This window comes from Oncorhynchus nerka, linkage group LG11 (genome assembly GCF_034236695.1).
Source record: "Oncorhynchus nerka isolate Pitt River linkage group LG11, Oner_Uvic_2.0, whole genome shotgun sequence".
Taxonomy (NCBI): domain Eukaryota; kingdom Metazoa; phylum Chordata; class Actinopteri; order Salmoniformes; family Salmonidae; genus Oncorhynchus; species Oncorhynchus nerka.
The window spans coordinates 17,306,789-17,331,582 of record NC_088406.1 but is presented as its reverse complement, the minus strand read 5'-3'; the positions used below and the strand labels follow the sequence as shown (position 1 = coordinate 17,331,582).

Genomic DNA, 24,794 nt, shown 5'->3' with positions numbered 1-24,794 from the left:
CTAATTGGTCAGATGGGGAAGATGAGAAGCCACCACTTCCTCCTCGTTCCGCCTCCACACCACCTACAGGCTCCTCCCCAGAGACACCCACCGACAGGTACAGCACACACACACACACACACACACACACACACACACACACACGCACATACACACGCACATACACACACGCACATACACGCACATACACACACATACACACACGCACATACACACACATACGCACATACACACGCACACTCATACACACACAAACACACACACACACACACCCACATACACACACATACACACACACACACACACAACCACAAGTGCATACACACATGCACATACACACATACACACACACATACAACCACACGTGCATACACACAAACACAATGTTGCGTGACCTAGTAAAAACTCCTGGGCCCAGTAAAGGGTGGATCTACCTGTTAAATTAGATCAACTGATCCTGCTTGTAGAGATTCAGTGAATGTGAACAGGGCCTATCTTCGACCAACCCTTGAAGAACCCTCCCCCTCTCTTCTCATCCTTTTCCCTCCTCGCTTGCCCTCCTGAGATCAGATGGGGGGGGCGTTGGGTTGTCTTGTTTAGACAGTGAGTCAGCAGCAGTCTGATCCTGAGGAAGTCTGGGACATTGGAAAGTTGATGTTGTCAGGTCTTCTTCAGTGTTCTATACTCACAACAAGGGCCAGTCCCCCTCTGCACCCCATGGTCTCTGTGGCAAGTCCAGAGGATGTAAGACCCGTGTCTGTTCTATTGACACGGATTGTGATGTTGTTCCGTCCTACTTTAGCGCCCCTGCTGCTAACGGCCTGAGCACTATTTCCCATGAGTATCTGAAGGGAAGCTACGCTCTGGACCTGCAGGCTGTCAAACAGGGAGCCAGCTCTCTGCCCCACCTCAACAAGACACTGGTGTCCTCCTGCAAACGCCTCAACGGGTGAGACACAAACACACACAACTTTCAACTTCTCTTGGTGACACATGCACACACACTCAAAAACCTGTGTGTGTGTGTGTGTGTGTGTGTGTGTGTGTGTGTGTGTGTGTGTGTGTGTGTGTGTGTGTGTAGGGAGGTGGATAAGGTTCTGTCTGGGCTGGAGATCCTGTCCAAGGTGTTTGACCAACAGAGTGCCTTCATAGTGTCCAAGATGATACAGCAGGTACTCTACATTTTCTATCTTGAACACACACACACACACACACACAATGCTCCTGAGTACACTGGGGGTCATGAGGAAAGAGATATTTGTCCCCCCAGAGAGAAACAACTAGAGTTCCTAGAGACAGCTGTGCTTGAGAGAGTCACGCTGTAATCGCACACACACACGCGCACGCACGCACGCACGCACGCACGCACACACACACACACACACATGGTCTTAAAGGGCCAGACCTCCTTTCCCCTCAAACTTTCCTCACACAACGGGCACATGTCTACATATCATCTAGTGTGTGTCTGTGTCTGTCTGTCTGTTGTGTCTGTCTGTCGTAACTATCTGTCTGTTGTGTCTGTCTGTTGTAACTATCTGTCTGTTGTGTCTGTCTGTCGGAACTGTCTGTCTGTTGTGTCTGTCTGTCGGAACTGTCTGTCTGTTCTGTCTGTCTGTCGGAACTTTCTGTCTGTTGTGTCTGTCTGTCGGAACTGTCTGGCTGTCGGAACTGTCTGTCTGTTGTGTCTGTCTGTCGTAACTATCTGTCTGTTGTGTCTGTCTACCGTAACTGTCTGTCTGTCTTAACTGGCTGTCATAACCGTCTGTGTGTCGTAACTGTCTGTTGTAACGTCTGTGTGTCGTAACTGTCTGTTTTCCTCCGTAGTCGGTGAATCAGGGTGGAGATCAGGAGTTGGAGAATCTGGTTACTAAACTGGCCATCCTCAAAGACTTACTGTCTTCTATAGAGAAGAAGGTAAGCCTGCACCACACAGGCACAAGCACACACTCACACACACGCAGCTGTTAGTGAGTGTGTTTAGTTAACCTCCTCCCTCTGATGGATCGTCTGCCATGATGGGCGGCGGGTGGTGGCTGTAGCCCAGCGGGTGTGCTCTGAGCTGGGGTGAAGAGAGAGAGGACCCCCCCACACCCTCCATAGAAATATTATCTAATAGTCATTCAAATTCTATGTCCCCTCTCCCCTCTGTCTGGGCCCCAGAGCTCAGGTTACACATGGAGGGAGAAGATGGGAGAGGGAGGGGGAGGGAGAAGATGAGAGAGGGAGGGGAGGGAGAAGATGGGAGAGGGAGGGGAGGGAGAAGATGGGAGAGGGAGGGGGAGGGAGAAGATGGGAGCGGGAGGGAGAAGACAGAGAGTGAGGGGAGGGAGGGAGAAGATGAGAGAGGGAGGGGGAGGGAGAAGATGGGAGCGGGAGGGAGAAGACAGAGAGTGAGGGGAGGGAGGGAGAAGATGGGAGAGGGAGGGGGAGGAGAAGATGGGAGCGGGAGGAGAAGACAGAGAGTGAGGGGGAGGGAGGGAGAAGATTGAAGGAAGGAGGGGAGAGGGGGAGGGAGGGAGGGAGAAGATTGAAGGAAGGAGAGAGAGGGGGAGGGAGGGAGAAGATTGAAGGAAGGGAGAGAGAGGGGAGGGAGGGAGGGAGAAGATTGAAGGAAGGAGAGAGAGGGGGAGGGAGGGAGAAGATTGAAGGAAGGAGAGAGAGGGGGAGGGAAAAGACGGAGAGGGAGGGGGGAGGGGGGAGATGGGAGTGGGAGGAAGAGGGAGAGAGAAGGATTGGTTGTTCAGGTTTCTAATTACACACCGTACACTGTGGTTGTTCAGGTTTCTAATGACACACCTTACATTGTGGTTGTTCAGGTTTCTAATGACACACCTTACACTGTGGTTGTTCAGGTTTCTAATGACACACCTTACACTGGTTGTTCAGGTTTCTAATGACACACCTTACACTGTGGTTGTTCAGGTTTCTAATGACACACCTTACACTGGTTGTTCAGGTTTCTAATGACACACCTTACACTGGTTGTTCAGGTTTCTAATGACACACCTTACACTGGTTGTTCAGGTTTCTAATGACACACCTTACACTGTGGTTGTTCAGGTTTCTAATTACACACCTTACACTGTGGTTGTTCAGGTTTCTAATGACACACCTTACACTGGTTGTTCAGGTTTCTAATGACACACCTTACACTGTGGTTGTTCAGGTTTCTAATGACACACCTTACACTGTGGTTGTTCAGGTTTCTAATGACACACCTTACACTGGTTGTTCAGGTTTCTAATGACACACCTTACACTGGTTGTTCAGGTTTCTAATGACACACCTTACACTGGTTGTTCAGGTTTCTAATGACACACCTTACACTGGTTGTTCAGGTTTCTAATGACACACCTTACACTGGTTGTTCAGGTTTCTAATGACACACCTTACACTGTGGTTGTTCAGGTTTCTAATGACACACCTTACACTGGTTGTTCAGGTTTCTAATGACACACCTTACACTGTGGTTGTTCAGGTTTCTAATGACACACCTTACACTGTGGTTGTTCAGGTTTCTAATGACACACCTTACACTGGTTGTTCAGGTTTCTAATGACACACCTTACACTGTGGTTGTTCAGGTTTCTAATGACACACCTTACACTGGTTGTTCAGGTTTCTAATGACACACCTTACACTGGTTGTTCAGGTTTCTAATGACACACCTTACACTGGTTGTTCAGGTTTCTAATGACACACCTTACACTGGTTGTTCAGGTTTCTAATTACACACCTTACACTGGTTGTTCAGGTTTCTAATTACACATAACTGGTTGTTGAGGTTTCTACACCTTACACTGGTTGTTCAGGTTTCTAATGACACACCTTACACTGTGGTTGTTCAGGTTTCTAATTACACACCTTACACTGTGGTTGTTCAGGTTTCTAATGACACACCTTACACTGTGGTTGTTCAGGTTTCTTAACCCTGTAGCTAATGTAATCCCCCCCTCGCTCTCCCTCGCTCTTCCCTCTCTCTTTCCTTTTCTCTTTCTAGGCTCTGAAGGCTGTGCAAGATATGAGTTTGTCCACTCTCTCCTCTCCTCCTCCTCTCACACGCCACAGCAAAACCATCCCTGTACAGGCCTTTGAGGTACATGCACACACACACTTTGAGATGTACCCCACCCCCTCCTCTGTCCTATTGGTCCACAGGCTGACCAATCAGTGGGTGTGGCTCGGAATTCCTAGATTCTCCAGGAAGTGGTTTTCTGCCCTGGGAGCCAGTCAGATAAATGAACAGTTTTGTCTGTTCTGTGACATCATGGACGTCATGGCTGTGATCCGACCTCCCTCTCAGGATGTGATAGTTAAATGACTGATGTGACCAGAGTGTAGAGACTAGAGCCCTCAACGCTGTGCTGATAACTACAGAGTGGGTGTGATGGAAGGATAATCACTATCAGTAACCAGGAAGTGGACGCCTCAGCTAGCTAGCGCTCCAGAGATGTAAACACCACGGCTGTCTGGGGTCATAGTCCATTTCAGGACATAGGCATTTGAATTCTCTTTCATGAATTTAAGATGGAAACGTTCTGTAATTAACTGAATTTAAATGGAACTACTTTAACTCTGTGTAAACACGCACTGCAGCTGAGTTGAGTAATGAGCTTGCTGAACGTGATCTAAATTCTATAGGTTGCCATGTCTAATCACTCTACACCCAGATTAACACTGGGTTAACTGATTAACACTCTACACCCAGATTAACACTGGGTTAACTGATGATTAACACTCTACACCCAGATTAACACTGGGTTAACTGATTAACACTACACCCAGATTAACACTGGGTTAACTGATTAACACTCTACACCCATATTAACACTGGGTTAACTGATTAACACTCTACACCCAGATTAACACTGGGTTAACTGATTAACACTCTACACCCAGATTAACACTGGGTTAACTGATGATTAACACTCTACACCCAGATTAACACTGGGTTAACTGATTAACACTACACCCAGATTAACACTGGGTTAACTGATTAACACTCTACACCCATATTAACACTGGGTTAACTGATTAACACTCTACACCCAGATTAACACTGGGTTAACTGATTAACACTCTACACCCAGATTAACACTGGGTTAACTGATTAACACTACACCCAGATTAACACTGGGTTAACTGATTAACACTCTACACCCAGATTAACACTGGGTTAACTGATTAACACTCTACACCCAGATTAACACTGGGTTAACTGATTAACACTCTACACCCAGATTAACACTGGGTTAACTGATTAACACTCTACACCCAGATTAACAGCACTGGATCTGTTCCGTGTTTATGAAGTTAGAAACAGCTGGATTTGAGAAGCTCAACGTCCATTGGTCATAGCTCAAATGGAGCTGGACATTGATTGACTCATTGGTTGGTTATCCACTCTGAGAGATAGTGGCCGTGTTCGAGAGCATCAAATCCGTGATGCATTATGGGTAAATTGGGATTTAATGACTGATCTATAAACGATAATGTGTGGTTATTTATGATAATAGGTCATTTGTAGATCAGTCAGTCGGCAGTCGCCTGCATTGTCTGTTTTCGAACAGGCCCAAAAGCTGTATGTCTTTCTGACTACCCTAGACTGGGGAGTCAGCAGACATGGATTAGCTGTATGTCTTTCTGACTACCCTAGACTGGGGAGTCAGCAGACATGGATTAGCTGTATGTCTTTCTGACTACCCTAGACTGGGGAGTCAGCAGACATGGATTAGCTGTATGTCTTTCTGACTACCCTAGACTGGGGAGTCAGCAGACATGGATTAGCTGTATGTCTTTCTGACTACCCTAGACTGGGGAGTCAGCAGACATGGATTAGCTGTATGTCTTTCTGACTACCCTAGACTGGGGAGTCAGCAGACATGGATTAGCTGTATGTCTTTCTGACTATCCTAGACTGGGGAGTCAGCAGACATGGATTAGCTGTATGTCTTTCTGACTACCCTAGACTGGGGAGTCAGCAGACATGGATTAGCTGTATGTCTTTCTGACTACCCTAGACTGGGGAGTCAGCAGACATGGATTAGCAGTCAGTCATCTCCACTCCCCTGTGTGATTTATTTAGCGGTTCAGGAGCTACGTCAGAATGTTTCACATCCACTGAAGGTGTGTGTGTGTGTGTGTGTGTGGGTGTGTGTTTGATGACCTCCTTTCTAGCCACTTCCTGATTGCAGGGGAAGAAGTGTGTTGCTCTGATGGGTGAGATGTGGGGGGGGGCTGGGGTGATCCTCATAAAACCACCATGTCAGATTCACCCCAGACAGAGCAACGACTGTATCAAAACTTCCATCCAGACAGAGCTATACTGTAACTGTACTGAGCTCTGTGACGTTGATGTATTTTATTGTTATATTTATTGTTTTATTGATACTAAAAGATCTAGGATACATTCCACTGAGAACCCAGATGATACTGTTTTCATACAATGCTTGGTCCCAACATGGAGGAGAGTTTACTGAACTGACTGTGCATCGACACACAGACTCCCCCTGGTGGTGATACCGGTAGTAGTACAGCTGTCTCTATTTCACACTGAAGAAGCTGTAGTTTATTATGTGAATAAAGAATTCTGGTTTTGTCCTGTCTGTCTCTGTGTCCGTCCGTCTGTCTCTGTGTCCGTCCGTCTGTCTGTCTGTGTCTGTCTGTCTGTGTCTGTCTGTCCGTCCGTCTGTCTGTGTCTGTCTGTCTGTGTGTGTCTGTCTGTGTCTGTCCGTCCGTCTGTGTGCGTCTGTCTGTCTGTGTGTGTCTGTCTGTCTGTCTGTGTCTGTCCGTCCATCTGTCTGTCTGTCTGTCTGTCTGTCTGTGTGTGTCTGTCTGTGTGTGTCTGTCTGTGTCTGTCCGTCCGTTCGTCTGTCTGTCTGTGTCTGTCTGTCTGTGTGTGTCTGTCTGTGTCTGTCCGTCCGTCCGTCTGTGTGTGTCTGTCTGTGTCTGTCTGTCTGTCTGTCTGTGTCTGTCTGTGTCTGTCTGTCCGTCCGTCTGTCTGTGTGTGTCTCCCCTCTGTCCCTCCAGGTGAAGTTGGATGTGTACCTGGCAGACCTGACTAAAATAGGGAAGAGTCAGAAGCACAGTCTGTCTGTGGACGTGGAGGGAGGGAAGCTAGTGGTGATGAAGAAGATGAAGGACAACCAGGAGGACTGGAACACCTTCACACACCACAAGAGTAAGGACACACACACACACACACGTCGAAAGTGAGGAGATACTCACACTCGTTGTTTCTCTCCATGTTTCTCTCCCTCAGTCCGTCAGCTGATCAAGTCTCAACGTGTTCAGAACAAGCTGGGCATCGTGTTTGAGAAGGACAAGGAGAAGAGCCAGAGGAAAGACTTCATCTTCGCCAGCGCTAAGGTACACACACACACACACAGTCACACACACACACACACACACACACACACACACACACACACACACACACACACACACACACACACACACACACACACACACACACACAGTCACACACACACACACACACACACACACACACACACACACACACACACACATTGTACGGAAGGCTGTGAATAAACAAAGACTTTGGTTAACACTCAAAGCTGTCAATCAAGCTCTTACTAGCACCATGGGGCCTCATACACAGAGCTGTGCTGTGCCTTGGACTGTGCTGTGCCTTGGACTGTGCTGTGCCTTGGACTGTGCTGTGCCTTGGACTGTGCTGTGCCTTGGACTGTGCTGTGCCTTGGACTGTGCTGTGCCTTGGACTGTGCTGTGCCTTGGACTGTGCTGTGCCTTGGACTGTGCTGTGCCTTGGACTGTGCTGTGCCTTGGACTGTGCGAATCCTCATTTTCATTAAACCGCCAATCATTAGTTGAAACAATAACAAAGTGTCCTATTTTATTTTTTTAAATATAACCTTTATTTAACTAGGCAAGTCAGTTAACAAGAAATTATTATTTACAATGACGGCCTACCCCAGCCAAACCCTAACCCGGACGACGCTGGGCCAATTGTGCGCCGCCCTGTGGGACTCCCGATCACGGCCGGTTGTGACACAGCCTGGGATCGAACCTCATGCTGGAGTGACGGCATAACACTGCGATGCAGTGCCTTAGACCCCTTGCGCCCCTTGGGAGGCCCAAAATTACAGTTCTAACCATGTTCTGAGGCTGCACAGTTTTTGTTTACATTTACTTTGTTTACAAAGATTGGAGTGAAACAGGCTTATATTTGGGGTTCTGGTGGCGTTCGACCAGTGTTGAACTAAGCTGCTGAGGGAAGTTATATTCTTCAAGAAACAATGGATAAATATCATTAGTTTAGTCCAAACATTTACCCTTCAAACACAACTGTACTCCACCTGTCTGTCATCTGAGCCTTGATCAGCACCTGGGAGCAAACACAATCAGTAATAGTTAAACAAAGCATTCAACTCTGTGCACAAGGACTACATTTAACCATTTCCATTGAAACTTGAACAATGGTGCAGACGCTACGTTTGGTTTCAGAAGGACTGTTTGTGCCGTCATTCTTTTCATCTGCACTGTTTTTCAACTAAATGTGTTTTCAGCATCACTCTGTTACCGTGGAATTGTCCTATCGCAAACCTAATATACAGTCTACCAAGTCCTCCATTACACACTCACACTGACTGTACACTCACACTGACTGTACACTCACACTGACTGTACACTGACTGTACACTCACACTGACTGTACACTGACTGTACACTCACACTGACTGTACACTCACACTGACTGTACACTCACACTGACTGTACACTGACTGTACACTCACACTGACTGTACACTGACTGTACACCCACACTGACTGTACACTGACTGTACACTCACACTGACTGTACACTGACTGTACACTCACACTGACTGTACACTGACTGTACACTCACACTGACTGTACACTGACTATAGACTCACACTGACTGTACACTGACTGTACACTCACACTGACTGTACACTGACTGTACACTCACACTGACTGTACACTGACTATACACTCACACTGACTGTACACTGACTATACACTCACACTGACTATACACTGTGCGTGTTGTCAGAAGCGGGAGGCTTTTTGTCAGCTGCTGCAGCTGATGAAGAACAAACATTCCAACCAGGACGAGCCAGACATGATCTCCATCTACATAGGGACCTGGAACATGGGTGAGCTCACACACACACACACATACACACATACATACACACACACACACACACACACACACACACACACACACACACACACACACACACACATATACACATACATACATACACACACACACACACACACACACACATATACACATACATACATACACACACACACACATACACACACACACACACACACACACACACACACACACACATACACACATACATACATACACATACACACATACATACATACATACACACACACACACACACACACACACACACACACACACACATACACACACACACACACACACACACACACACACACACACACACACACACATACACACATACATACACACACACACACACACATACATACACACACACACACACACACACACACACACACACACACACACACATACATACATACATACATACATACATACATACATACATACACACACACACACACACACACACACACTACATGCTACAGATAACCGTCAAACCTCCTAAAGTGAAGAGAAAATTCCATTAGGACTAGAACTCATGTCAACATTAGAACAATTTTGATGTCTGGAAAACTGACAAATGTTGATTTTTGTGTGTGTGTGTGTGTGTGTGTGTATGTGTGTGTGTGCGCGCGTGTGTGTGTAGGTTCTGTGCCCTCCCCCAAGGCGGTGGGTTCCTGGCTGTTGTGTCGTGGGCTGGGGAAGACGCTGGATGAGATGACCGTAACCATTCCTCATGACCTCTACGTGTTCGGAACGCAGGAGAACTCTGTGTGTGACCGTGAGTGGGTCGACTCACTCCGCACCGCACTCAAAGAACACACAGAGCTGGATTACAAACCGGTGAGAGAGGCGGAATGAGGATCTGGTCAATAGTAGTCCACTACCTGGGGAATGAGGTGTTGTTAGGGATTGTCCCATTGGGGAATAAGGTGTTGTTAGGGATTGTCCCATTGGGGAATAAGGTGTTGTTAGGGATTGTCCCGTTGGGGAATAAGGTGTTGTTAGGGATTGTCCCGTTGGGGAATAAGGTGTTGTTAGGGATTGTCCCGTTGGGGAATAAGGTGTTGTTAGGGATTGTCCCATTGGGGAATAAGGTGTTGTTAGGGATTGTCCCGTTGGGGAATAAGGTGTTGTTAGGGATTGTCCCATTGGGGAATAAGGTGTTGTTAGGGATTGTCCCATTGGGGAATAAGGTGTTGTTAGGGATTGTCCCGTTGGGGAATAAGGTGTTGTTAGGGATTGTCCCATTGGGGAATAAGGTGTTGTTAGGGATTGTCCCGTTGGGGAATAAGGTGTTGTTAGGGATTGTCCCATTGGGGAATAAGGTGTTGTTAGGGATTGTCCCATTGGGGAATAAGGTGTTGTTAGGGATTGTCCGTTGGGGAATAAGGTGTTGTTAGGGATTGTCCCATTGGGGAATAAGGTGTTGTTAGGGATTGTCCCATTGGGGAATAAGGTGTTGTTAGGGATTGTCCCGTTGGGGAATAAGGTGTTGTTAGGGATTGTCCCATTGGGGAATAAGGTGTTGTTAGGGATTGTCCCATTGGGGAATAAGGTGTTGTTAGGGATTGTCCTGTTAGTCTAAATTAGCCTGATCTGAGAAGCAGCAAGGCAGAATGTTTGGGTTAACTTCCATGTTACTCTGTTCTGCTCTCCTGGGTTCTAGATCGCGGTCCAGACTCTGTGGAACATTAAGATAGCGGTGCTGGTGAAACCAGAACATGAAAACCGCATCAGTCATGTGGGAGTGTCCAGTGTTAAAACGGGCATTGCTAATACGCTGGGTAAGACCACTCTCTCACACACACACACACACACACACACACACACACACACACACACACAGTTACAAACAATTCACTATATTCATGCTGTATGTTTGTCCTTTCTTGTTGCTAGGTAACAAAGGGGCAGTGGGCGTGTCTTTCATGTTTAATGGAACTTCCTTCGGCTTTGTGAACTGTCACCTGACATCAGGCAACGAAAAGATCGCCAGGTACGCAGACACACAGTGATATCATTGGGTAATGTATCATTATGTGAAGTTTGACAGGACTCCATATTTGCACAAAACTGCCCCTATGCTCACAACTCTTCCTCTTCAACCATTCCCTGACCCTTGACCCCTGACCCCTGCAGGAGGAACCAGAACTACCTGGATATCCTACGGCTGCTCTCTCTAGGAGATAAACAGCTGAGCTCCTTTGACATCTCTCTACGCTTCACACACCTCTTCTGGCTGGGAGACCTCAACTACAGGCTGGACATGGACATACAGGTACCATAACACACACACACACACACACATGCATGGATGCAAACACACCCTCTCTTTCTCCCCTCTCTCTCTCTCTCTCTCTCTCTCTCTCCCTCTCTCTCTCTCTCCCCTCTAACTCCCCTCTCTCTCTCTCTCTCTCTCTCTCTCTCTCTCTCTCTCCCCCTCTCTATCTCTCTCTCTCTCTCTCTCTCTCCCCTCTATCCCTCTCTACCTCTCCCCTCTATCTCCCTCTCTCTTTCTGTCTCTCTCAGGAGATCCTGAACTACATAAACCGGAAAGAGTTTGATCCTCTGCTGAAGGTGGACCAGCTGAACCTGGAGAGAGAGAAAAACAAGGTGTTCCTGCGCTTTGGTCAGTCACACACACACACACACACACACACACACACACACACTCCTTCCCCTCATTCGCTATGCGCTCTGCTGTATTCTGTGGAAGACTTTGTTGTAATGTGTGTTTGTGTATCGTCTGGTACAGCGGAGGAGGAGATATCCTACCCACCCACCTACCGGTATGAACGTGGGTCTAGGGATACATACGTGTGGCAGAAACAGAAGGCCACAGGGGTATGTACACACATACTCCCTTTTTGATGCTAAACATGTATTCCCATACCAAATCGTGTTTTCCCTATCCCGAAACCTAATCCTAACTCCATGAAGTGGCAGTCAGCAGTAGAAACCATAAAGCGTACTCCCCTGTTTGGGTAAAAGGCTGAGGGATAGACAAAGCTGTGGATGTAAGGACTGACCAGCCATGATATCAACATTACAGTTGTAACCGTGTAATGAGGCTATACAGTGTTTGTTTACATTTGCATTGTTTACAAACGTTGGAATAAAACAAGTTTCTATTTTGGGTTCTGATGGGGTACGACAGTTAAAATAAGCTCATGAGGCATTTATTTTATTCTTCAAGAATCAATGGGAACATATAACAAAAAGTATAAAAGTGAATGTAGCAACTGCCAATTGCCCCTTTAAGCCTAAAATAGCATTTTAACAAATTCAGGACATAAAAAAGTCCTGACTTTTCCAAAATTGTCTTGTTTTCCTACCTTATCAGGACATTGTGGGGACTTATCAGGACACCGTGGGGACTTATCAGGACACCGTGGGGACTTATCAGGACACCGTGGGGACTTTTCAGGACATTGTGGGGACTTATCAGGACACCGTGGGGACTTATCAGGACACCGTGGGGACTTATCAGGACACCGTGGGGACTTATCAGGACACCGTGGGGACTTATCAGGACATTATAGGGACTTATCAGGACACCGTGGGGACTTATCAGGACATTGTGGGGACTTATCAGGACATTGTGGGGACTTATCAGGACACCGTGGGGACTTATCAGGACACCGTGGGGACTTATCAGGACACCGTGGGGACTTATCAGGACATTGTGGGGACTTATCAGGACACCGTGGGGACTTATCAGGACACCGTGGGGACTTATCAGGACATTGTGGGGACTTATCAGGACATTGTGGGGACTTATCAGGACATTGTGGGGACTTTTCAGGACATTGTGGGGACTTATCAGGACATTGTGGGGACTTATCAGGACACCGTGGGGACTTATCAGGACATTGTGGGGACTTATCAGGACATTGTGGGGACTTATCAGGACATTGTGGGGACTTTTCAGGACATTGTGGGGACTTATCAGGACATTGTGGGGACTTATCAGGACACCGTGGGGACTTATCAGGACATTGTGGGGACTTATCAGGACATTGTGGGGACTTATCAGGACACCGTGGGGACTTATCAGGACATTGTGGGGACTTATCAGGACACCGTGGGGACTTATCAGGACATTGTGGGGACTTATCAGGACATTGTGGGGACTTATCAGGACATTGTGGGGACTGTATCAGGACATTGTGGGGACTTATCAGGACACCGTGGGGACTTATTAGGACATTGTGGGGACTTATCAGGACACCGTGGGGACTTATCAGGACACCGTGGGGACTTTTCAGGACATTGTGGGGACTTATCAGGACATTGTGGGGACTTAGGACATTGTGGGGACTTATCAGGTCATTGTGGGGACTTATCAGGACACCATGGGAACTTATCAGGACATTGTGGGGACTTAGGACATTGTGGGGACTTATCAGGACATTTTGGGGACTTATCAGGACACTGTGGTTCCTGATAAGGTAGGAAAACACACACAATTACATTCCGGCTCAGAGATCTCAGAGAGATCACTCACATATCCCCTTCTCTTCTTCCTCCCTCTACCTCCCTCTCTCTCTTCCTCCCTGTCTTTCTCTTCCTCTCTCCCTCCCTCTCTCTCTCTCTCTCTCTCTCTCTCTCTCTCTCTCTCTCTCTCTCTCTCTCTGTCTCTCTCTCTGTCTCCCTCTCTCTTCCTCTCTCCCCTCTCTCTCTCTTCCTCTCGCCCTCCCCCTCTCTCTGTCTCTCTCTCCCTCCCTCTCTCTCTGTCTCTCTCTCCCTCCCTCTCTCTCTGTCTCTCTCTTCCTCCCTGTCTCCCTCCCTCTCTCTCTTCCTCCCTCTCCCTCCCTCTCTCTTCCTCCCTCTCTCTTCCTCTGTCTCTCTCTTCCTCTCTCCCTCCCTCTCTCCCTCTCTGTCTCTCTCTTCCTCTCTCCCTCCCTCTCTCCCTCTCTGTCTCTCTCTTCCTCCCTGTCTCTCTCTCTTCCTCTCTCCCACTCTCTCTCTGCCTGTCTCTCTTTCTCTCTTTCTCGCTCTCCCTCTCACTCTCTCACCCTTCCCTCTCTCTCACCCCTCTCTTTATTTCTCTCGCTCTTCCTCTCACTCTCACCCCTCCCTCTCTCTCCCGCCCACTCTCTCTCCCTCCCTGTCTCTCTCTTCCTCCCTCCCACTCTCTCTCTCTCTTTCTCCCTCCCACTCTCCCTCTCTGTCTCTCGCTCCCTCTCAGATGAGGACTAACGTCCCGTCTTGGTGTGACAGGATCCTATGGAAGTCTTACCCTGAGACTCACATTGTCTGTAACTCCTATGGTGAGACCCTGCATCTTCAACAACTCTGTACATCTATTTACTGTATAGACAAGGTTTTCTAAACTCAGTCCTGTGGACCTCAATAGGTACACATTACACATTATTACAAATATATATATAAGAATCGGCCGATTAATCTGTATCGGCTTTTTTTGGTCCTCCAATAATCGGTATCGGCACACACCTACACACTACACAGCTGATTCAAATAATCAACCAATCATCAAGCTTTGATCATTTGAATCAGCTGTGTAGTCTTAGGGTAAAAAATAAAACGTGTACCTCTTGAGGGCCCGAGGACTGAGTTTGGAAAACCCTGAGCTACAACTCCTGACGTTCTGTTTCAGTTGCCTTATACTCCTAGTGCCAGCGTTTAGCACATCATGTGATGAAATCATGTTTCCCTCTCAGGCTGCACAGATGACATGGTGACCAGTGACCACTCCCCAGTGTTCGGTACGTTTGAGGTGGGGGTCACCTCGCAGTTTGTCTCCAAGAAAGGTACGGCCACTCGCTATGACAACCACATAGTTATTTTTTTCATCAGCTCACTATAAGCCAAGGGTTTTTAACGTTGCACCTCTGCCCGACCCCCTCTGCCTGTCTCTCTCTCCAGGTCTGCCTAAGTCCTCTGAACAGGCCTATATAGAGTTTGAGAATATTGAGGCCATTGTGAAGACGGCCAGCAGAACCAAGTTCTTCATCGAGTTCTACTCTACCTGCCTGGAGGGTGAGACACACACACACCTACACAACATTTAAGTTCCTTGCTCAGAACATGAGAACATATGAAAGCTGGTGGTTCCTTTTAACATGAGTCTTCAATATTCCCAGTTAAGAAGTTTTAGGTTGTAGTTATTATAGGAATTATAGGACTATTTCTCTCTATACCATTTGTATTTCATATACCTTTGACTATTGGATGTTCTTATAGGTACTTTAGTATTGCCAGCCTAATCTCGGGAGTTGATAGGCTTGAAGTCATAAAAAGAGCTGTGCTTCAAGCATTGTGAAGAGCTGCTGGCAAATGCAGGAAAGTGCTGTTTGAATGAATGCTTACGAGCCTGCTGGTACCTACCACCGCTCAGTCAGACTGCTCTATCAAATATCAAATCATAGACTTAATTATAATATAATAAACACATAAATATACAAGCCTTTGGTCATTAATATGGTCAAATCCGGAAACTATCATTTCGAAAAGAAAACGTTTATTCTTTCAGTGAAATACGGAACCGTTCTGTTATTTTATCAAACGGGTGGCAACCATAAGTCTAAATATTGCTGTTACATTGCACAACCTTCAATGTTATGCCATAATTACGTACAATTCTGGCAAATTAGTTCGCAACGAGCCAGGCGGCCCAAACTGCTGCATATACCCTGACTCTGCTTGCACTGAACGCAAGAGAAGTGACACAACTTCCCTAGTTAATATTGCCTGCTAACAGGAATTTATTTTAACTAAATATTCAGGTTTAAAAATATTTACTTGTGTATTGATTTAAAGAAAGGCATTGATGTTTATGGTCAGGTACATTGATGTTTATGGTTAGGTACATTGATGTTTATGGTTAGGTACATTGATGTTTATGGTTAGGTACATTGATGTTTATGGTTAGGTACATTGATGTTTATGGTTAGGTACATTGGTGTTTATGGTTAGGTACATTGATGTTTATGGTGAGGTACATTGGTGTTTATGGTTAGGTACATTGATGTCTATGGTTAGGTACATTGATGTTTATGGTTAGGTACATTGATGTTTATGGTTAGGTACATTGATGTTTATGGTTAGGTACATTGATGTTTATGGTTAGGTACATTGGTGTTTATGGTTAGGTACATTGGTGTTTATGGTTAGGTACATTGATGTTTATGGTTAGGTACATTGATGCAATGACAGTGCTTTTTTCGCAAACGCGCTTGTTAAATCACTCGTTTGGCGAAGTAGGCTGTGATTCGATGATAAATTAACAGGCACCGCATCGATTATATGCAACGCAGGACAAGCTAGATAAACTAGTAATATCATCAACCATGTGTAGTTAGCTAGTGATGATGTTAAGATTGATTGTTTTTTATGAGATAAGTTTAATGCTAGCTAGTAACTTTCCTTGCTGCACTCGTATAACAGGTAGTCAGCCTGCCACGCAGTCTCCTCGTGGAGGGCAATGTAATCGGCCATAATCGGTGTCCAAAAATGCTGATTACCGATTGTTATGAAAACTTGAAATCGGCTCTAATTAATCGGCCATTCCGATTTAATCGGTCTACCTCTACTCTACTACACACACACACAAAGTTCTACTCTAGAGACTTAATTACATGTTTATTTCCACTCTCTTTCTCTCGCTCTGTCCCTCTCCCTCTCTCCGTAGAGTTTAAGAAGAGTTATGAGAATGACAGTCAAAGTAGTGACAACATCAACTTCCTGCGTGTGGGCTGGACCAATAAGCAGCTGACCACGCTGAAGCCCCTCCTCTCTGAGATAGAATATCTCCAGGACCAACACCTGCTGCTCACCGTCAAATCACTGGATGGATACGAGTCTTATGGTACCACTGTCTGTCTGTTTGTGTTCTGTCTCCAAGTGTGTGCGTGTGTTCTGTCTCCAAGTTTGTGTGTGTGTGTTCTGTCTCCAAGTTTGTGTGTGTGTGTTCTGTCTCCAAGTTTGTGTGTGTGTGTTCTGTCTCCAAGTGTGTGTGTGTGTGTGTGTGTGTTCTGTCTCCAAGTGTGTGTGTGTGTGTGTGTGTTCTGTCTCCAAGTGTGTGTGTGTGTGTGTGTGTGTGTGTGTGTGTGTGTGTGTGTGTGTGTGTTCTGTCTCTAAGCTCTAAGTGTGTTTGTGTTCTGTCTCTAAGTGTGTTTGTGTTCTGTCTCTAAGTGTGTGTGTGTTCTGTCTCTAAGTGTGTGTGTGTTCTTTCTCCGTGTGTGTGTGTGTGTGTGTTCTCTCTCCAAGTGTGTGTGTTCTGTCTCTTAAGTGTGTGTGTGTTCTGTCTCCAAGTGTGTGTGTGTGTGTGTGTGTGTGTGTGTGTGTGTGTGTGTGTGTGTGTGTGTGTGTGTGTGTGTGTGTGTGTGTGTGTGTGTGTGTGTGTTTGTTACAGGTTTTCCGTTAGGAAATGTGGTGCCATACATTTGACCTGCAGCATTGTAATGTACAGGACCCATATGCATTGGGTGTGTAACCTGATTAGGGCATTCACCCACAGTGCTCAGAATGACAGGAATCACATTTACTGCATATTATGCTAATTCATATTAACAGAACATGCAAGTGGAGGACGCAACGCCGTGCGTCCTTCTTACCAAATTCAATTACGCACTTTAAAGATGCTAGAAAAACTCTCCACACTCCACTCCAACAAGACGATTAATAACCAACAGCAAAATCACTTGACTATGTCAATCTACTATCCCCCATAGTATAAAAGTTTACCGATTCTATTTGTTAACTTGTTGTTCTGTTGGAGAAAGGAATAGCCTATTCCAAACTGACTCTGGGACAGTTGTGGGAGGATAGATCCCAGATTCATACAACCAGTAGACCTAGGCTTCATCCTGTTTTAGTTTTTAAGCGTTGAGGTTGATGCAACAGATCAGCTCATTTAGCTCGTGAATTATTTATTGACATCATAGCAGCAATGCTCACATGGCAGTAGGCTACAGATGTCAAATCTTACCTTGATCACTATTTTGTTGCCTGCCTTGTTACAGCCTGGAATCAAACCAGAGTCTGTAGTGACGCCTCTAGCACTGAGATGGAGTGCCTTAGACCGCTGCGCCACTCGGGAGTCCTATTTAATCAATGAGTAGGCAAAAAATATATATATTGCAATGTGATCTTTTGATTTTCCCTGACAATTGGCCAGTGCCAATTTGATTTTTGATTTTTGATTACAAAAAACCACAAGGAAGGAGTAACATTAAAGCATTAGAACATGAAGGACAAACAATACAGCACCAAGACACGTTAAAACGTCTTTCTGCAACAGAGCCGTCCTTATGTGTGAGGGTGCGTGTGCGTGATATAAAATATATGTCATAGTTTCCTTTTTCATGATCACAGAACCCTCCAAGATCCCCCCCCACAGTTCCCCAATAGCTGTCCCTCAACCATTCGAGACCCCTCCCACAGTCCCCCCCCGGAAGAAAACCCCCAAAAACAATTCATTCCATTCTCCACCCCCAAGAACCCCCCAATGCACCAACAACCAAGAGAATAAACTAAAGAGAAAAAAGGAAAAGACAAGAAAACAGAAAACAATACATTTAAAACACAGGACATTTTATTTTGACCTTTATTTAACTAGGCAAGTCAGTTATGAACAAATTCTTATTTTCAATGACGGCCTAAGAACAGTGGGTTAACTGCCTGTTCAGGGGCAGAACGACAGATTTGTACCTTGCCAGCTCGGGGATTCGAACTTGCAACCTTTCGGTTACTAGTCCAACACTCTAACCACTAGGCTACCCTGCCGCCCCTTGACATCAAGGACAACTGAAATCATAACAGCAATGCCAACTGTATATGTTTGTGTGCATGTCTGGCACTATTACATGTGTGTGTGTGTTCTTGTATGTGTTTATTTGAATGAGAGTGTGTGTATATGCATGTGTACAAACACCTGCACAACATCAGCCTCAGGCAAACCGGCATTAGGGAGTAAAACCAAATGCATGCTTTTCAACCGATCGCTGCCTGCACCCGCATGCCCGACTAGCATCACCACCCTAGATGGTTCCGACCTTGAATATGTGGACATCTATAAGTACCTAGGTGTCTGGCTAGACTGCAAACTCTCCTTCCAGACTCACATCAAACATCTCCAATCGAAAATCAAATCAAGAGTCGGCTTTCTATTCCGCAACAAAGCCTCCTTCACTCACGCCGCCAAGCTTACCCTAGTAAAACTGACTATCCTACCGATCCTCGATTTTGGCGATGTCATCTACAAAATGGCTTCCAACACTCTACTCAGCAAACTGGATGCAGTCTATCATAGTGCCATCCGTTTTGTCACCAAAGCACCTTATACCACCCACCACTGCGACTTGTATGCTCTAGTCGGCTGGCCCTCGCTCCATATTCGTCGCCAGACCCACTGGCTCCAGGTCATCTACAAGTCCATGCTAGGTAAAGCTCCGCCTTATCTCAGTTCACTGGTCACGATGGCAACACCCATCCGTAGCACACGCTCCAGCAGGTGTATCTCACTGATCATCCCTAAAGCCAACACCTCATTTGGCCGCCTTTCGTTCCAGTACTCTGCTGCCTGTGACTGGAACGAACTGCAAAAATCGCTGAAGTTGGAGACTTTTATCTCCCTCACCAACTTCAAACATCAGCTATCCGAGCAGCTAACCGATCGCTGCAGCTGTACATAGTCTATTGGTAAATAGCCCACCCATTTTCACCTACCTCATTCCCATACTGTTTTTATACTGTTTTTTAAATTTATTTATTTACTTTTCTGCTCTTTTGCACACCAATATCTCTACCTGTACATGACCATCTGATCATTTATCACCCCAGTGTTAATCTGCAAAATTGTATTATTTGCCTACCTCCTCATGCCTTTTGCACACATTGTATATAGACTGCCCATTTTTTTTTTCTACTGTGTTATTGACTTGTTAATTGTTTACTCCATGTGTAACTCTGTGTTGTCTGTTCACACTGCTATGCTTTATCTTGGCCAGGTCGCAGTTGCAAATGAGAACTTGTTCTCAACTAGCCTACCTGGTTAAATAAAGGTTAAATAAATAAAATAAATAAAAAAATTAGTTGTAAAAACACTGCCACTTAGTGTCATTCAAATGTACTTTTATTATGTTTTATTTTGACTTTTTTTTCCCCTTTATCTTTTGACCATAATTCTCTCTCTCACACAGCAACTCCACTCCCTCTTGTCTCCAATTCCACATACCAACCCTCAGCTTCCCTCAGCTCATCCCATCATTCTCTCTCTCACACAGCAACTCCACTCCCTCTTGTCTCCAATTCCACATACCAACCCTCAGCTTCCCTCAGCTCATCCCATCATTCTCTCTCTCACACAGCAACTCCACTCCCTCTTGTCTCCAATTCCACATACCAACCCTCAGCTTCCCTCAGCTCATCCCAACCCTCAGCTTCCCTCAGCCCATCCCATCTATCTCTGCTGGTCCCCCTCAGCTTCCCTCAGCCCATCCCATCTATCTCTGCTGGTTACCCACAGCTTCCCTCAGCCCATCCCAACCCTCAGCTTCCCTCAGCCCATCCCATCTATCTCTGCTGGTTACCCTCAGCTTCCCTCAGCCCATCCCAACCCTCAGCTTCCCTCAGCCCATCCCATCTATCTCTGCTGGCCACCCTCAGCTTCCCTCAGCCCATCCCAACCCTCAGCTTCCCTCAGCCCATCCCATCTATCTCTGCTGGTTACCCTCAGCTTCCCTCAGCCCATCCCAACCCTCAGCTTCCCTCAGCCCATCCCATCTATCTCTGCTGGTCCCCCTCAGCTTCCCTCAGCCCATCCCATCTATCTCTGCTGGTCCCCCTCAGCTTCCCTCAGCCCATCCCAACCCTCAGCTTCCCTCAGCCCATCCCATCTATCTCTGCTGGTCCCCCTCAGCTTCCCTCAGCCCATCCCATCTATCTCTGCTGGTCCCCCTCAGCTTCCCTCAGCCCATCCCATCTATCTCTGCTGGTCCCCCTCAGCTTCCCTCAGCCCATCCCATCTATCTCTGCTGGTCCCCCTCAGCTTCCCTCAGCCCATCCCATCTATCTCTGCTGGTCCCCCTCAGCTTCCCTCAGCCCATCCCATCTATCTCTGCTGGCCACCCTCAGCTTCCCTCAGCCCATCCCAACCCTCAGCTTCCCTCAGCCCATCCCAACCCTCAGCTTCCCTCAGCCCATCCCATCTATCTCTGCTGGTCCCCCTCAGCTTCCTCAGCCCATCCCATCTATCTCTGCTGGTCCCCTCAGCTTCCTCAGCCCATCCCATCTATCTCTGCTGGTCCCCCTCAGCTTCCCTCAGCCCATCCCAACCCTCAGCTTCCCTCAGCTCATCCCAACCCTCAGCTTCCCTCAGCCCATCCCATCTATCTCTGCTGGTCCCCCTCAGCTTCCCTCAGCCCATCCCATCTATCTCTGCTGGTTACCCACAGCTTCCCTCAGCCCATCCCAACCCTCAGCTTCCCTCAGCCCATCCCATCTATCTCTGCTGGTTACCCTCAGCTTCCCTCAGCCCATCCCAACCCTCAGCTTCCCTCAGCCCATCCCATCTATCTCTGCTGGCCACCCTCAGCTTCCCTCAGCCCATCCCAACCCTCAGCTTCCCTCAGCCCATCCCAACCCTCAGCTTCCCTCAGCCCATCCCATCTATCTCTGCTGGTCCCCCTCAGCTTCCCTCAGCCCATCCCATCTATCTCTGCTGGTCCCCCTCAGCTTCCCTCAGCCCATCCCATCTATCTCTGCTGGTCCCCCTCAGCTTCCCTCAGCCCATCCCATCTATCTCTGCTGGTCCCCCTCAGCTTCCCTCAGCCCATCCCAACCCTCAGCTTCCCTCAGCCCATCCCAACCCTCAGCTTCCCTCAGCCCATCCCAACCCTCAGCTTTCCTCAGCCCATCCCAACCCTCAGCTTCCCTCAGCCCATCCCAACCCTCAGCTTCCCTCAGCCCATCCCAACCCTCAGCTTCCCTCAGCCCATCCCATCTATCTCTGCTGGTCCCCCTCAGCTTCCCTCAGCCCATCCCATCTATCTCTGCTGGTCCCCCTCAGCTTCCCTCAGCCCATCCCAACCCTCAGCTTCCCTCAGCCCATCCCAACCCTCAGCTTCCCTCAGCCCATCCCATCTATCTCTGCTGGTCCCCCTCAGCTTCCCTCAGCCCATCCCATCTATCTCTGCTGGTCCCCCTCAGCTTCCCTCAGACCATCCCAACCCTCAGCTTCCCTCAGCCCATCCCATCTATCTCTGCTGGTCCCCCTCAGCTTCCCTCAGCCCATCCCAACCCTCAGCTTCCCTCAGCCCATCCCAACCCTCAGCTTCCCTCAGCCCATCCCAACCCTCAGCTTCCCTCAGCCCATCCCAACCCTCAGCTTCCCTCAGCCCATCCCAACCCTCAGCTTCCCTCAGCTCATCCCAACCCTCAGCTTCCCTCAGCCCATCCCAACCCTCAGCTTCCCTCAGTCCATCCCATCTATCTCTGCTGGCCAGCCACTTCGTGTTTCTACACAACACATATCTTTCAACTATGCTATGATGTTTAACGTACAATTTCAATCTGTCTAATCGAATAGAATCTACAGATTGCGTGTTGAAGATAAATACTTTTACTCTCAGTACTAGTATATTAGTAATTGACTGACCCGGTCTCTCCAGAGCTCCTAACAGTACTATTTCTAGTGTCAATTTTAGATCAATGCTATGCATTTTCAGCCATTCCTGAACCTGAGACCAGAAACAGGCTACCTGAGGGCAATACCAAAACAAATGATCTATTGATTCTGTATCCTCACAACAAAGTCTGCAGAGCTTTGATGATTTTATGCCCCAAATATTCAACATTCTGTTGGTGGCAAGAATTCTATATAATAATTTTAGCTGAAAAGCATGAAGTCTTGAATCTTGCGTTGTTTTATATATCAACTCATACACCCTGTACCATGGAATCAGTACATCAAAAATCTCTTCCCAACTATTTTACAATCTGTATGGCACAGTTGTCAACATCCTGGTCCTCAAATGAAACTGGTATACTTTCTTATTTAGGCTATTTTTATTCCTTTTCCAGTTTTGATCCTTTATATTGGGCAGACAGACCAGTTCCCTACCTCCTCCCGCTGCCACCTGCCTCCTCCAGTTCTGATCCTTTATAGTGGGCAGACAGACCAGTTCCCTACCTCCTCCTGCTGCCACCTGCCTCCTCCAGTTCTGATCCTTTATATTGGGCAGACAGACCAGTTCCCTACCTCCTCCTGCTGCCACCCTCCTCCTCCAGTTCTGATCCTTTATATTGGGCAGACAGACCAGTTCCCTACCTCCTCCTGCTGCCACCTGCCTCCTCCAGTTCTGATCCTTTATATTGGGCAGACAGACCAGTTCCCTACCTCCTCCTGCTGACACCTGCCTCCTCCAGTTTTGGGGCAATGCTGTAATCAATTGGTTGTACTCTGGGATTGAACAGACTTTCCCGTACAATTCTGATAACTCCATGAAGGACATAACTCTACCATTACAATTTACGTTATCATTTAAGAACAAAATATCCTTTTCAAACATCTTTCCCATAAATACAGGTATTTATCAACCAGCACATTTGAGTTCAGCCATGATATTTGTTGTAATATTTGTTCAGCTCTGCAAGGCTTGTTTGAAAAAGACAGATACTTTGAAAAAAAAGTGCCAATTTTATTTATCGGCTTTTCATGTATTTATTTTTGCCAAAAGCCGTCTATTTTCGGCTAACGAAACCCTGGCGTGTTCTACTAATGGTGTGTGTGTGTTTCTTCCCCTCAGGAGAGTGTGTGTTGGCTCTGAAGTCCATGATAGGCAGCACGGCACAGCAGTTCCATACCTACCTGTCCCATAGAGGGGAGGAGACGGGCAACATCAGAGGTTCTATGAGGGTCCGCGTGCCAGCAGAGAGGATGGGCACCAGGGAGAGGCTCTATGGTAACACTCTGTGTGTGTCTCTGTGTGTCTCTGTGTGTGTGTATGTGTGTCTCTGTGTGTGTCTCTGTCTGGCTGTGTGTGTCTCTGTGTGTGTCTCTGTCTGTGTGTCTCTGTGTGTGTGTCTCTGTGTGTGCCTCTGTGTCTGTGTGTGTCTCTGTGTGTCTCTGTCTCTCTGTGTGTGTCACTGTCTGTGTGTCTCTGTCTCTCTGTGTGTGTCTCTGTGTGTGTCACTGTCTGTGTGTCACTGTCTGTGTGTCTCTGTCTCTCTGTGTGTCTCTGTGTGTGTGTCACTGTCTGTGTGTCTCTGTGTGTGTCTTAGTGTGTCACTGTGTGATTGGTTGATTGATGTGTGTGTCCTGTAGAGTGGATCAGTGTGGATAAAGATGAGACGGGAGGACCCAAAGGCAGATCCACTCTGCCCCCCCGATCAGGACACGACTACGTCAAGTGAGTAACCCACCCCCCTACTCCCTCCTCCCATTCCTAACCACACTGTGGAGTGAAACCATGAACTCATTCCTAACCACACTGTGGAGTGAAGCCATGAACTCATTCCTAACCACACTGTGGGGTGAAACCATGAACTCATTCCTAACCACACTGTGGAGTGAAACCATGAACTCATTCCTAACCACACTGTGGAGTGAAACCATGAACTCATTCCTAACCACACTGTGGAGTGAA

The 24,794-nt window shown here is 47.1% G+C and overlaps 1 protein-coding gene across 1 annotated transcript in view; it reads left to right on the top strand.

Moving 5' to 3' along the window:
• The window catches only part of LOC115120807 (phosphatidylinositol 3,4,5-trisphosphate 5-phosphatase 2A-like), an 80,762-nt gene that overhangs the window by 52,429 nt on the left and 3,539 nt on the right, over positions 1-24,794 (top strand). Inside the window, exons 4-23 of the mRNA XM_065024265.1 lie at positions 13-97; positions 803-949; positions 1,082-1,172; positions 1,828-1,917; positions 4,004-4,099; positions 7,033-7,183; positions 7,265-7,371; positions 9,061-9,163; positions 9,827-10,023; positions 10,850-10,967; positions 11,083-11,179; positions 11,323-11,461; positions 11,713-11,812; positions 11,939-12,027; positions 14,375-14,456; positions 14,868-14,957; positions 15,073-15,186; positions 16,838-17,014; positions 23,955-24,110; positions 24,473-24,557. Of these exons, the coding sequence (XP_064880337.1) occupies positions 13-97; positions 803-949; positions 1,082-1,172; positions 1,828-1,917; positions 4,004-4,099; positions 7,033-7,183; positions 7,265-7,371; positions 9,061-9,163; positions 9,827-10,023; positions 10,850-10,967; positions 11,083-11,179; positions 11,323-11,461; positions 11,713-11,812; positions 11,939-12,027; positions 14,375-14,456; positions 14,868-14,957; positions 15,073-15,186; positions 16,838-17,014; positions 23,955-24,110; positions 24,473-24,557 (2,314 nt within the window). The remainder of the gene's footprint in view (positions 1-12; positions 98-802; positions 950-1,081; positions 1,173-1,827; positions 1,918-4,003; positions 4,100-7,032; positions 7,184-7,264; positions 7,372-9,060; positions 9,164-9,826; positions 10,024-10,849; positions 10,968-11,082; positions 11,180-11,322; positions 11,462-11,712; positions 11,813-11,938; positions 12,028-14,374; positions 14,457-14,867; positions 14,958-15,072; positions 15,187-16,837; positions 17,015-23,954; positions 24,111-24,472; positions 24,558-24,794) is intronic.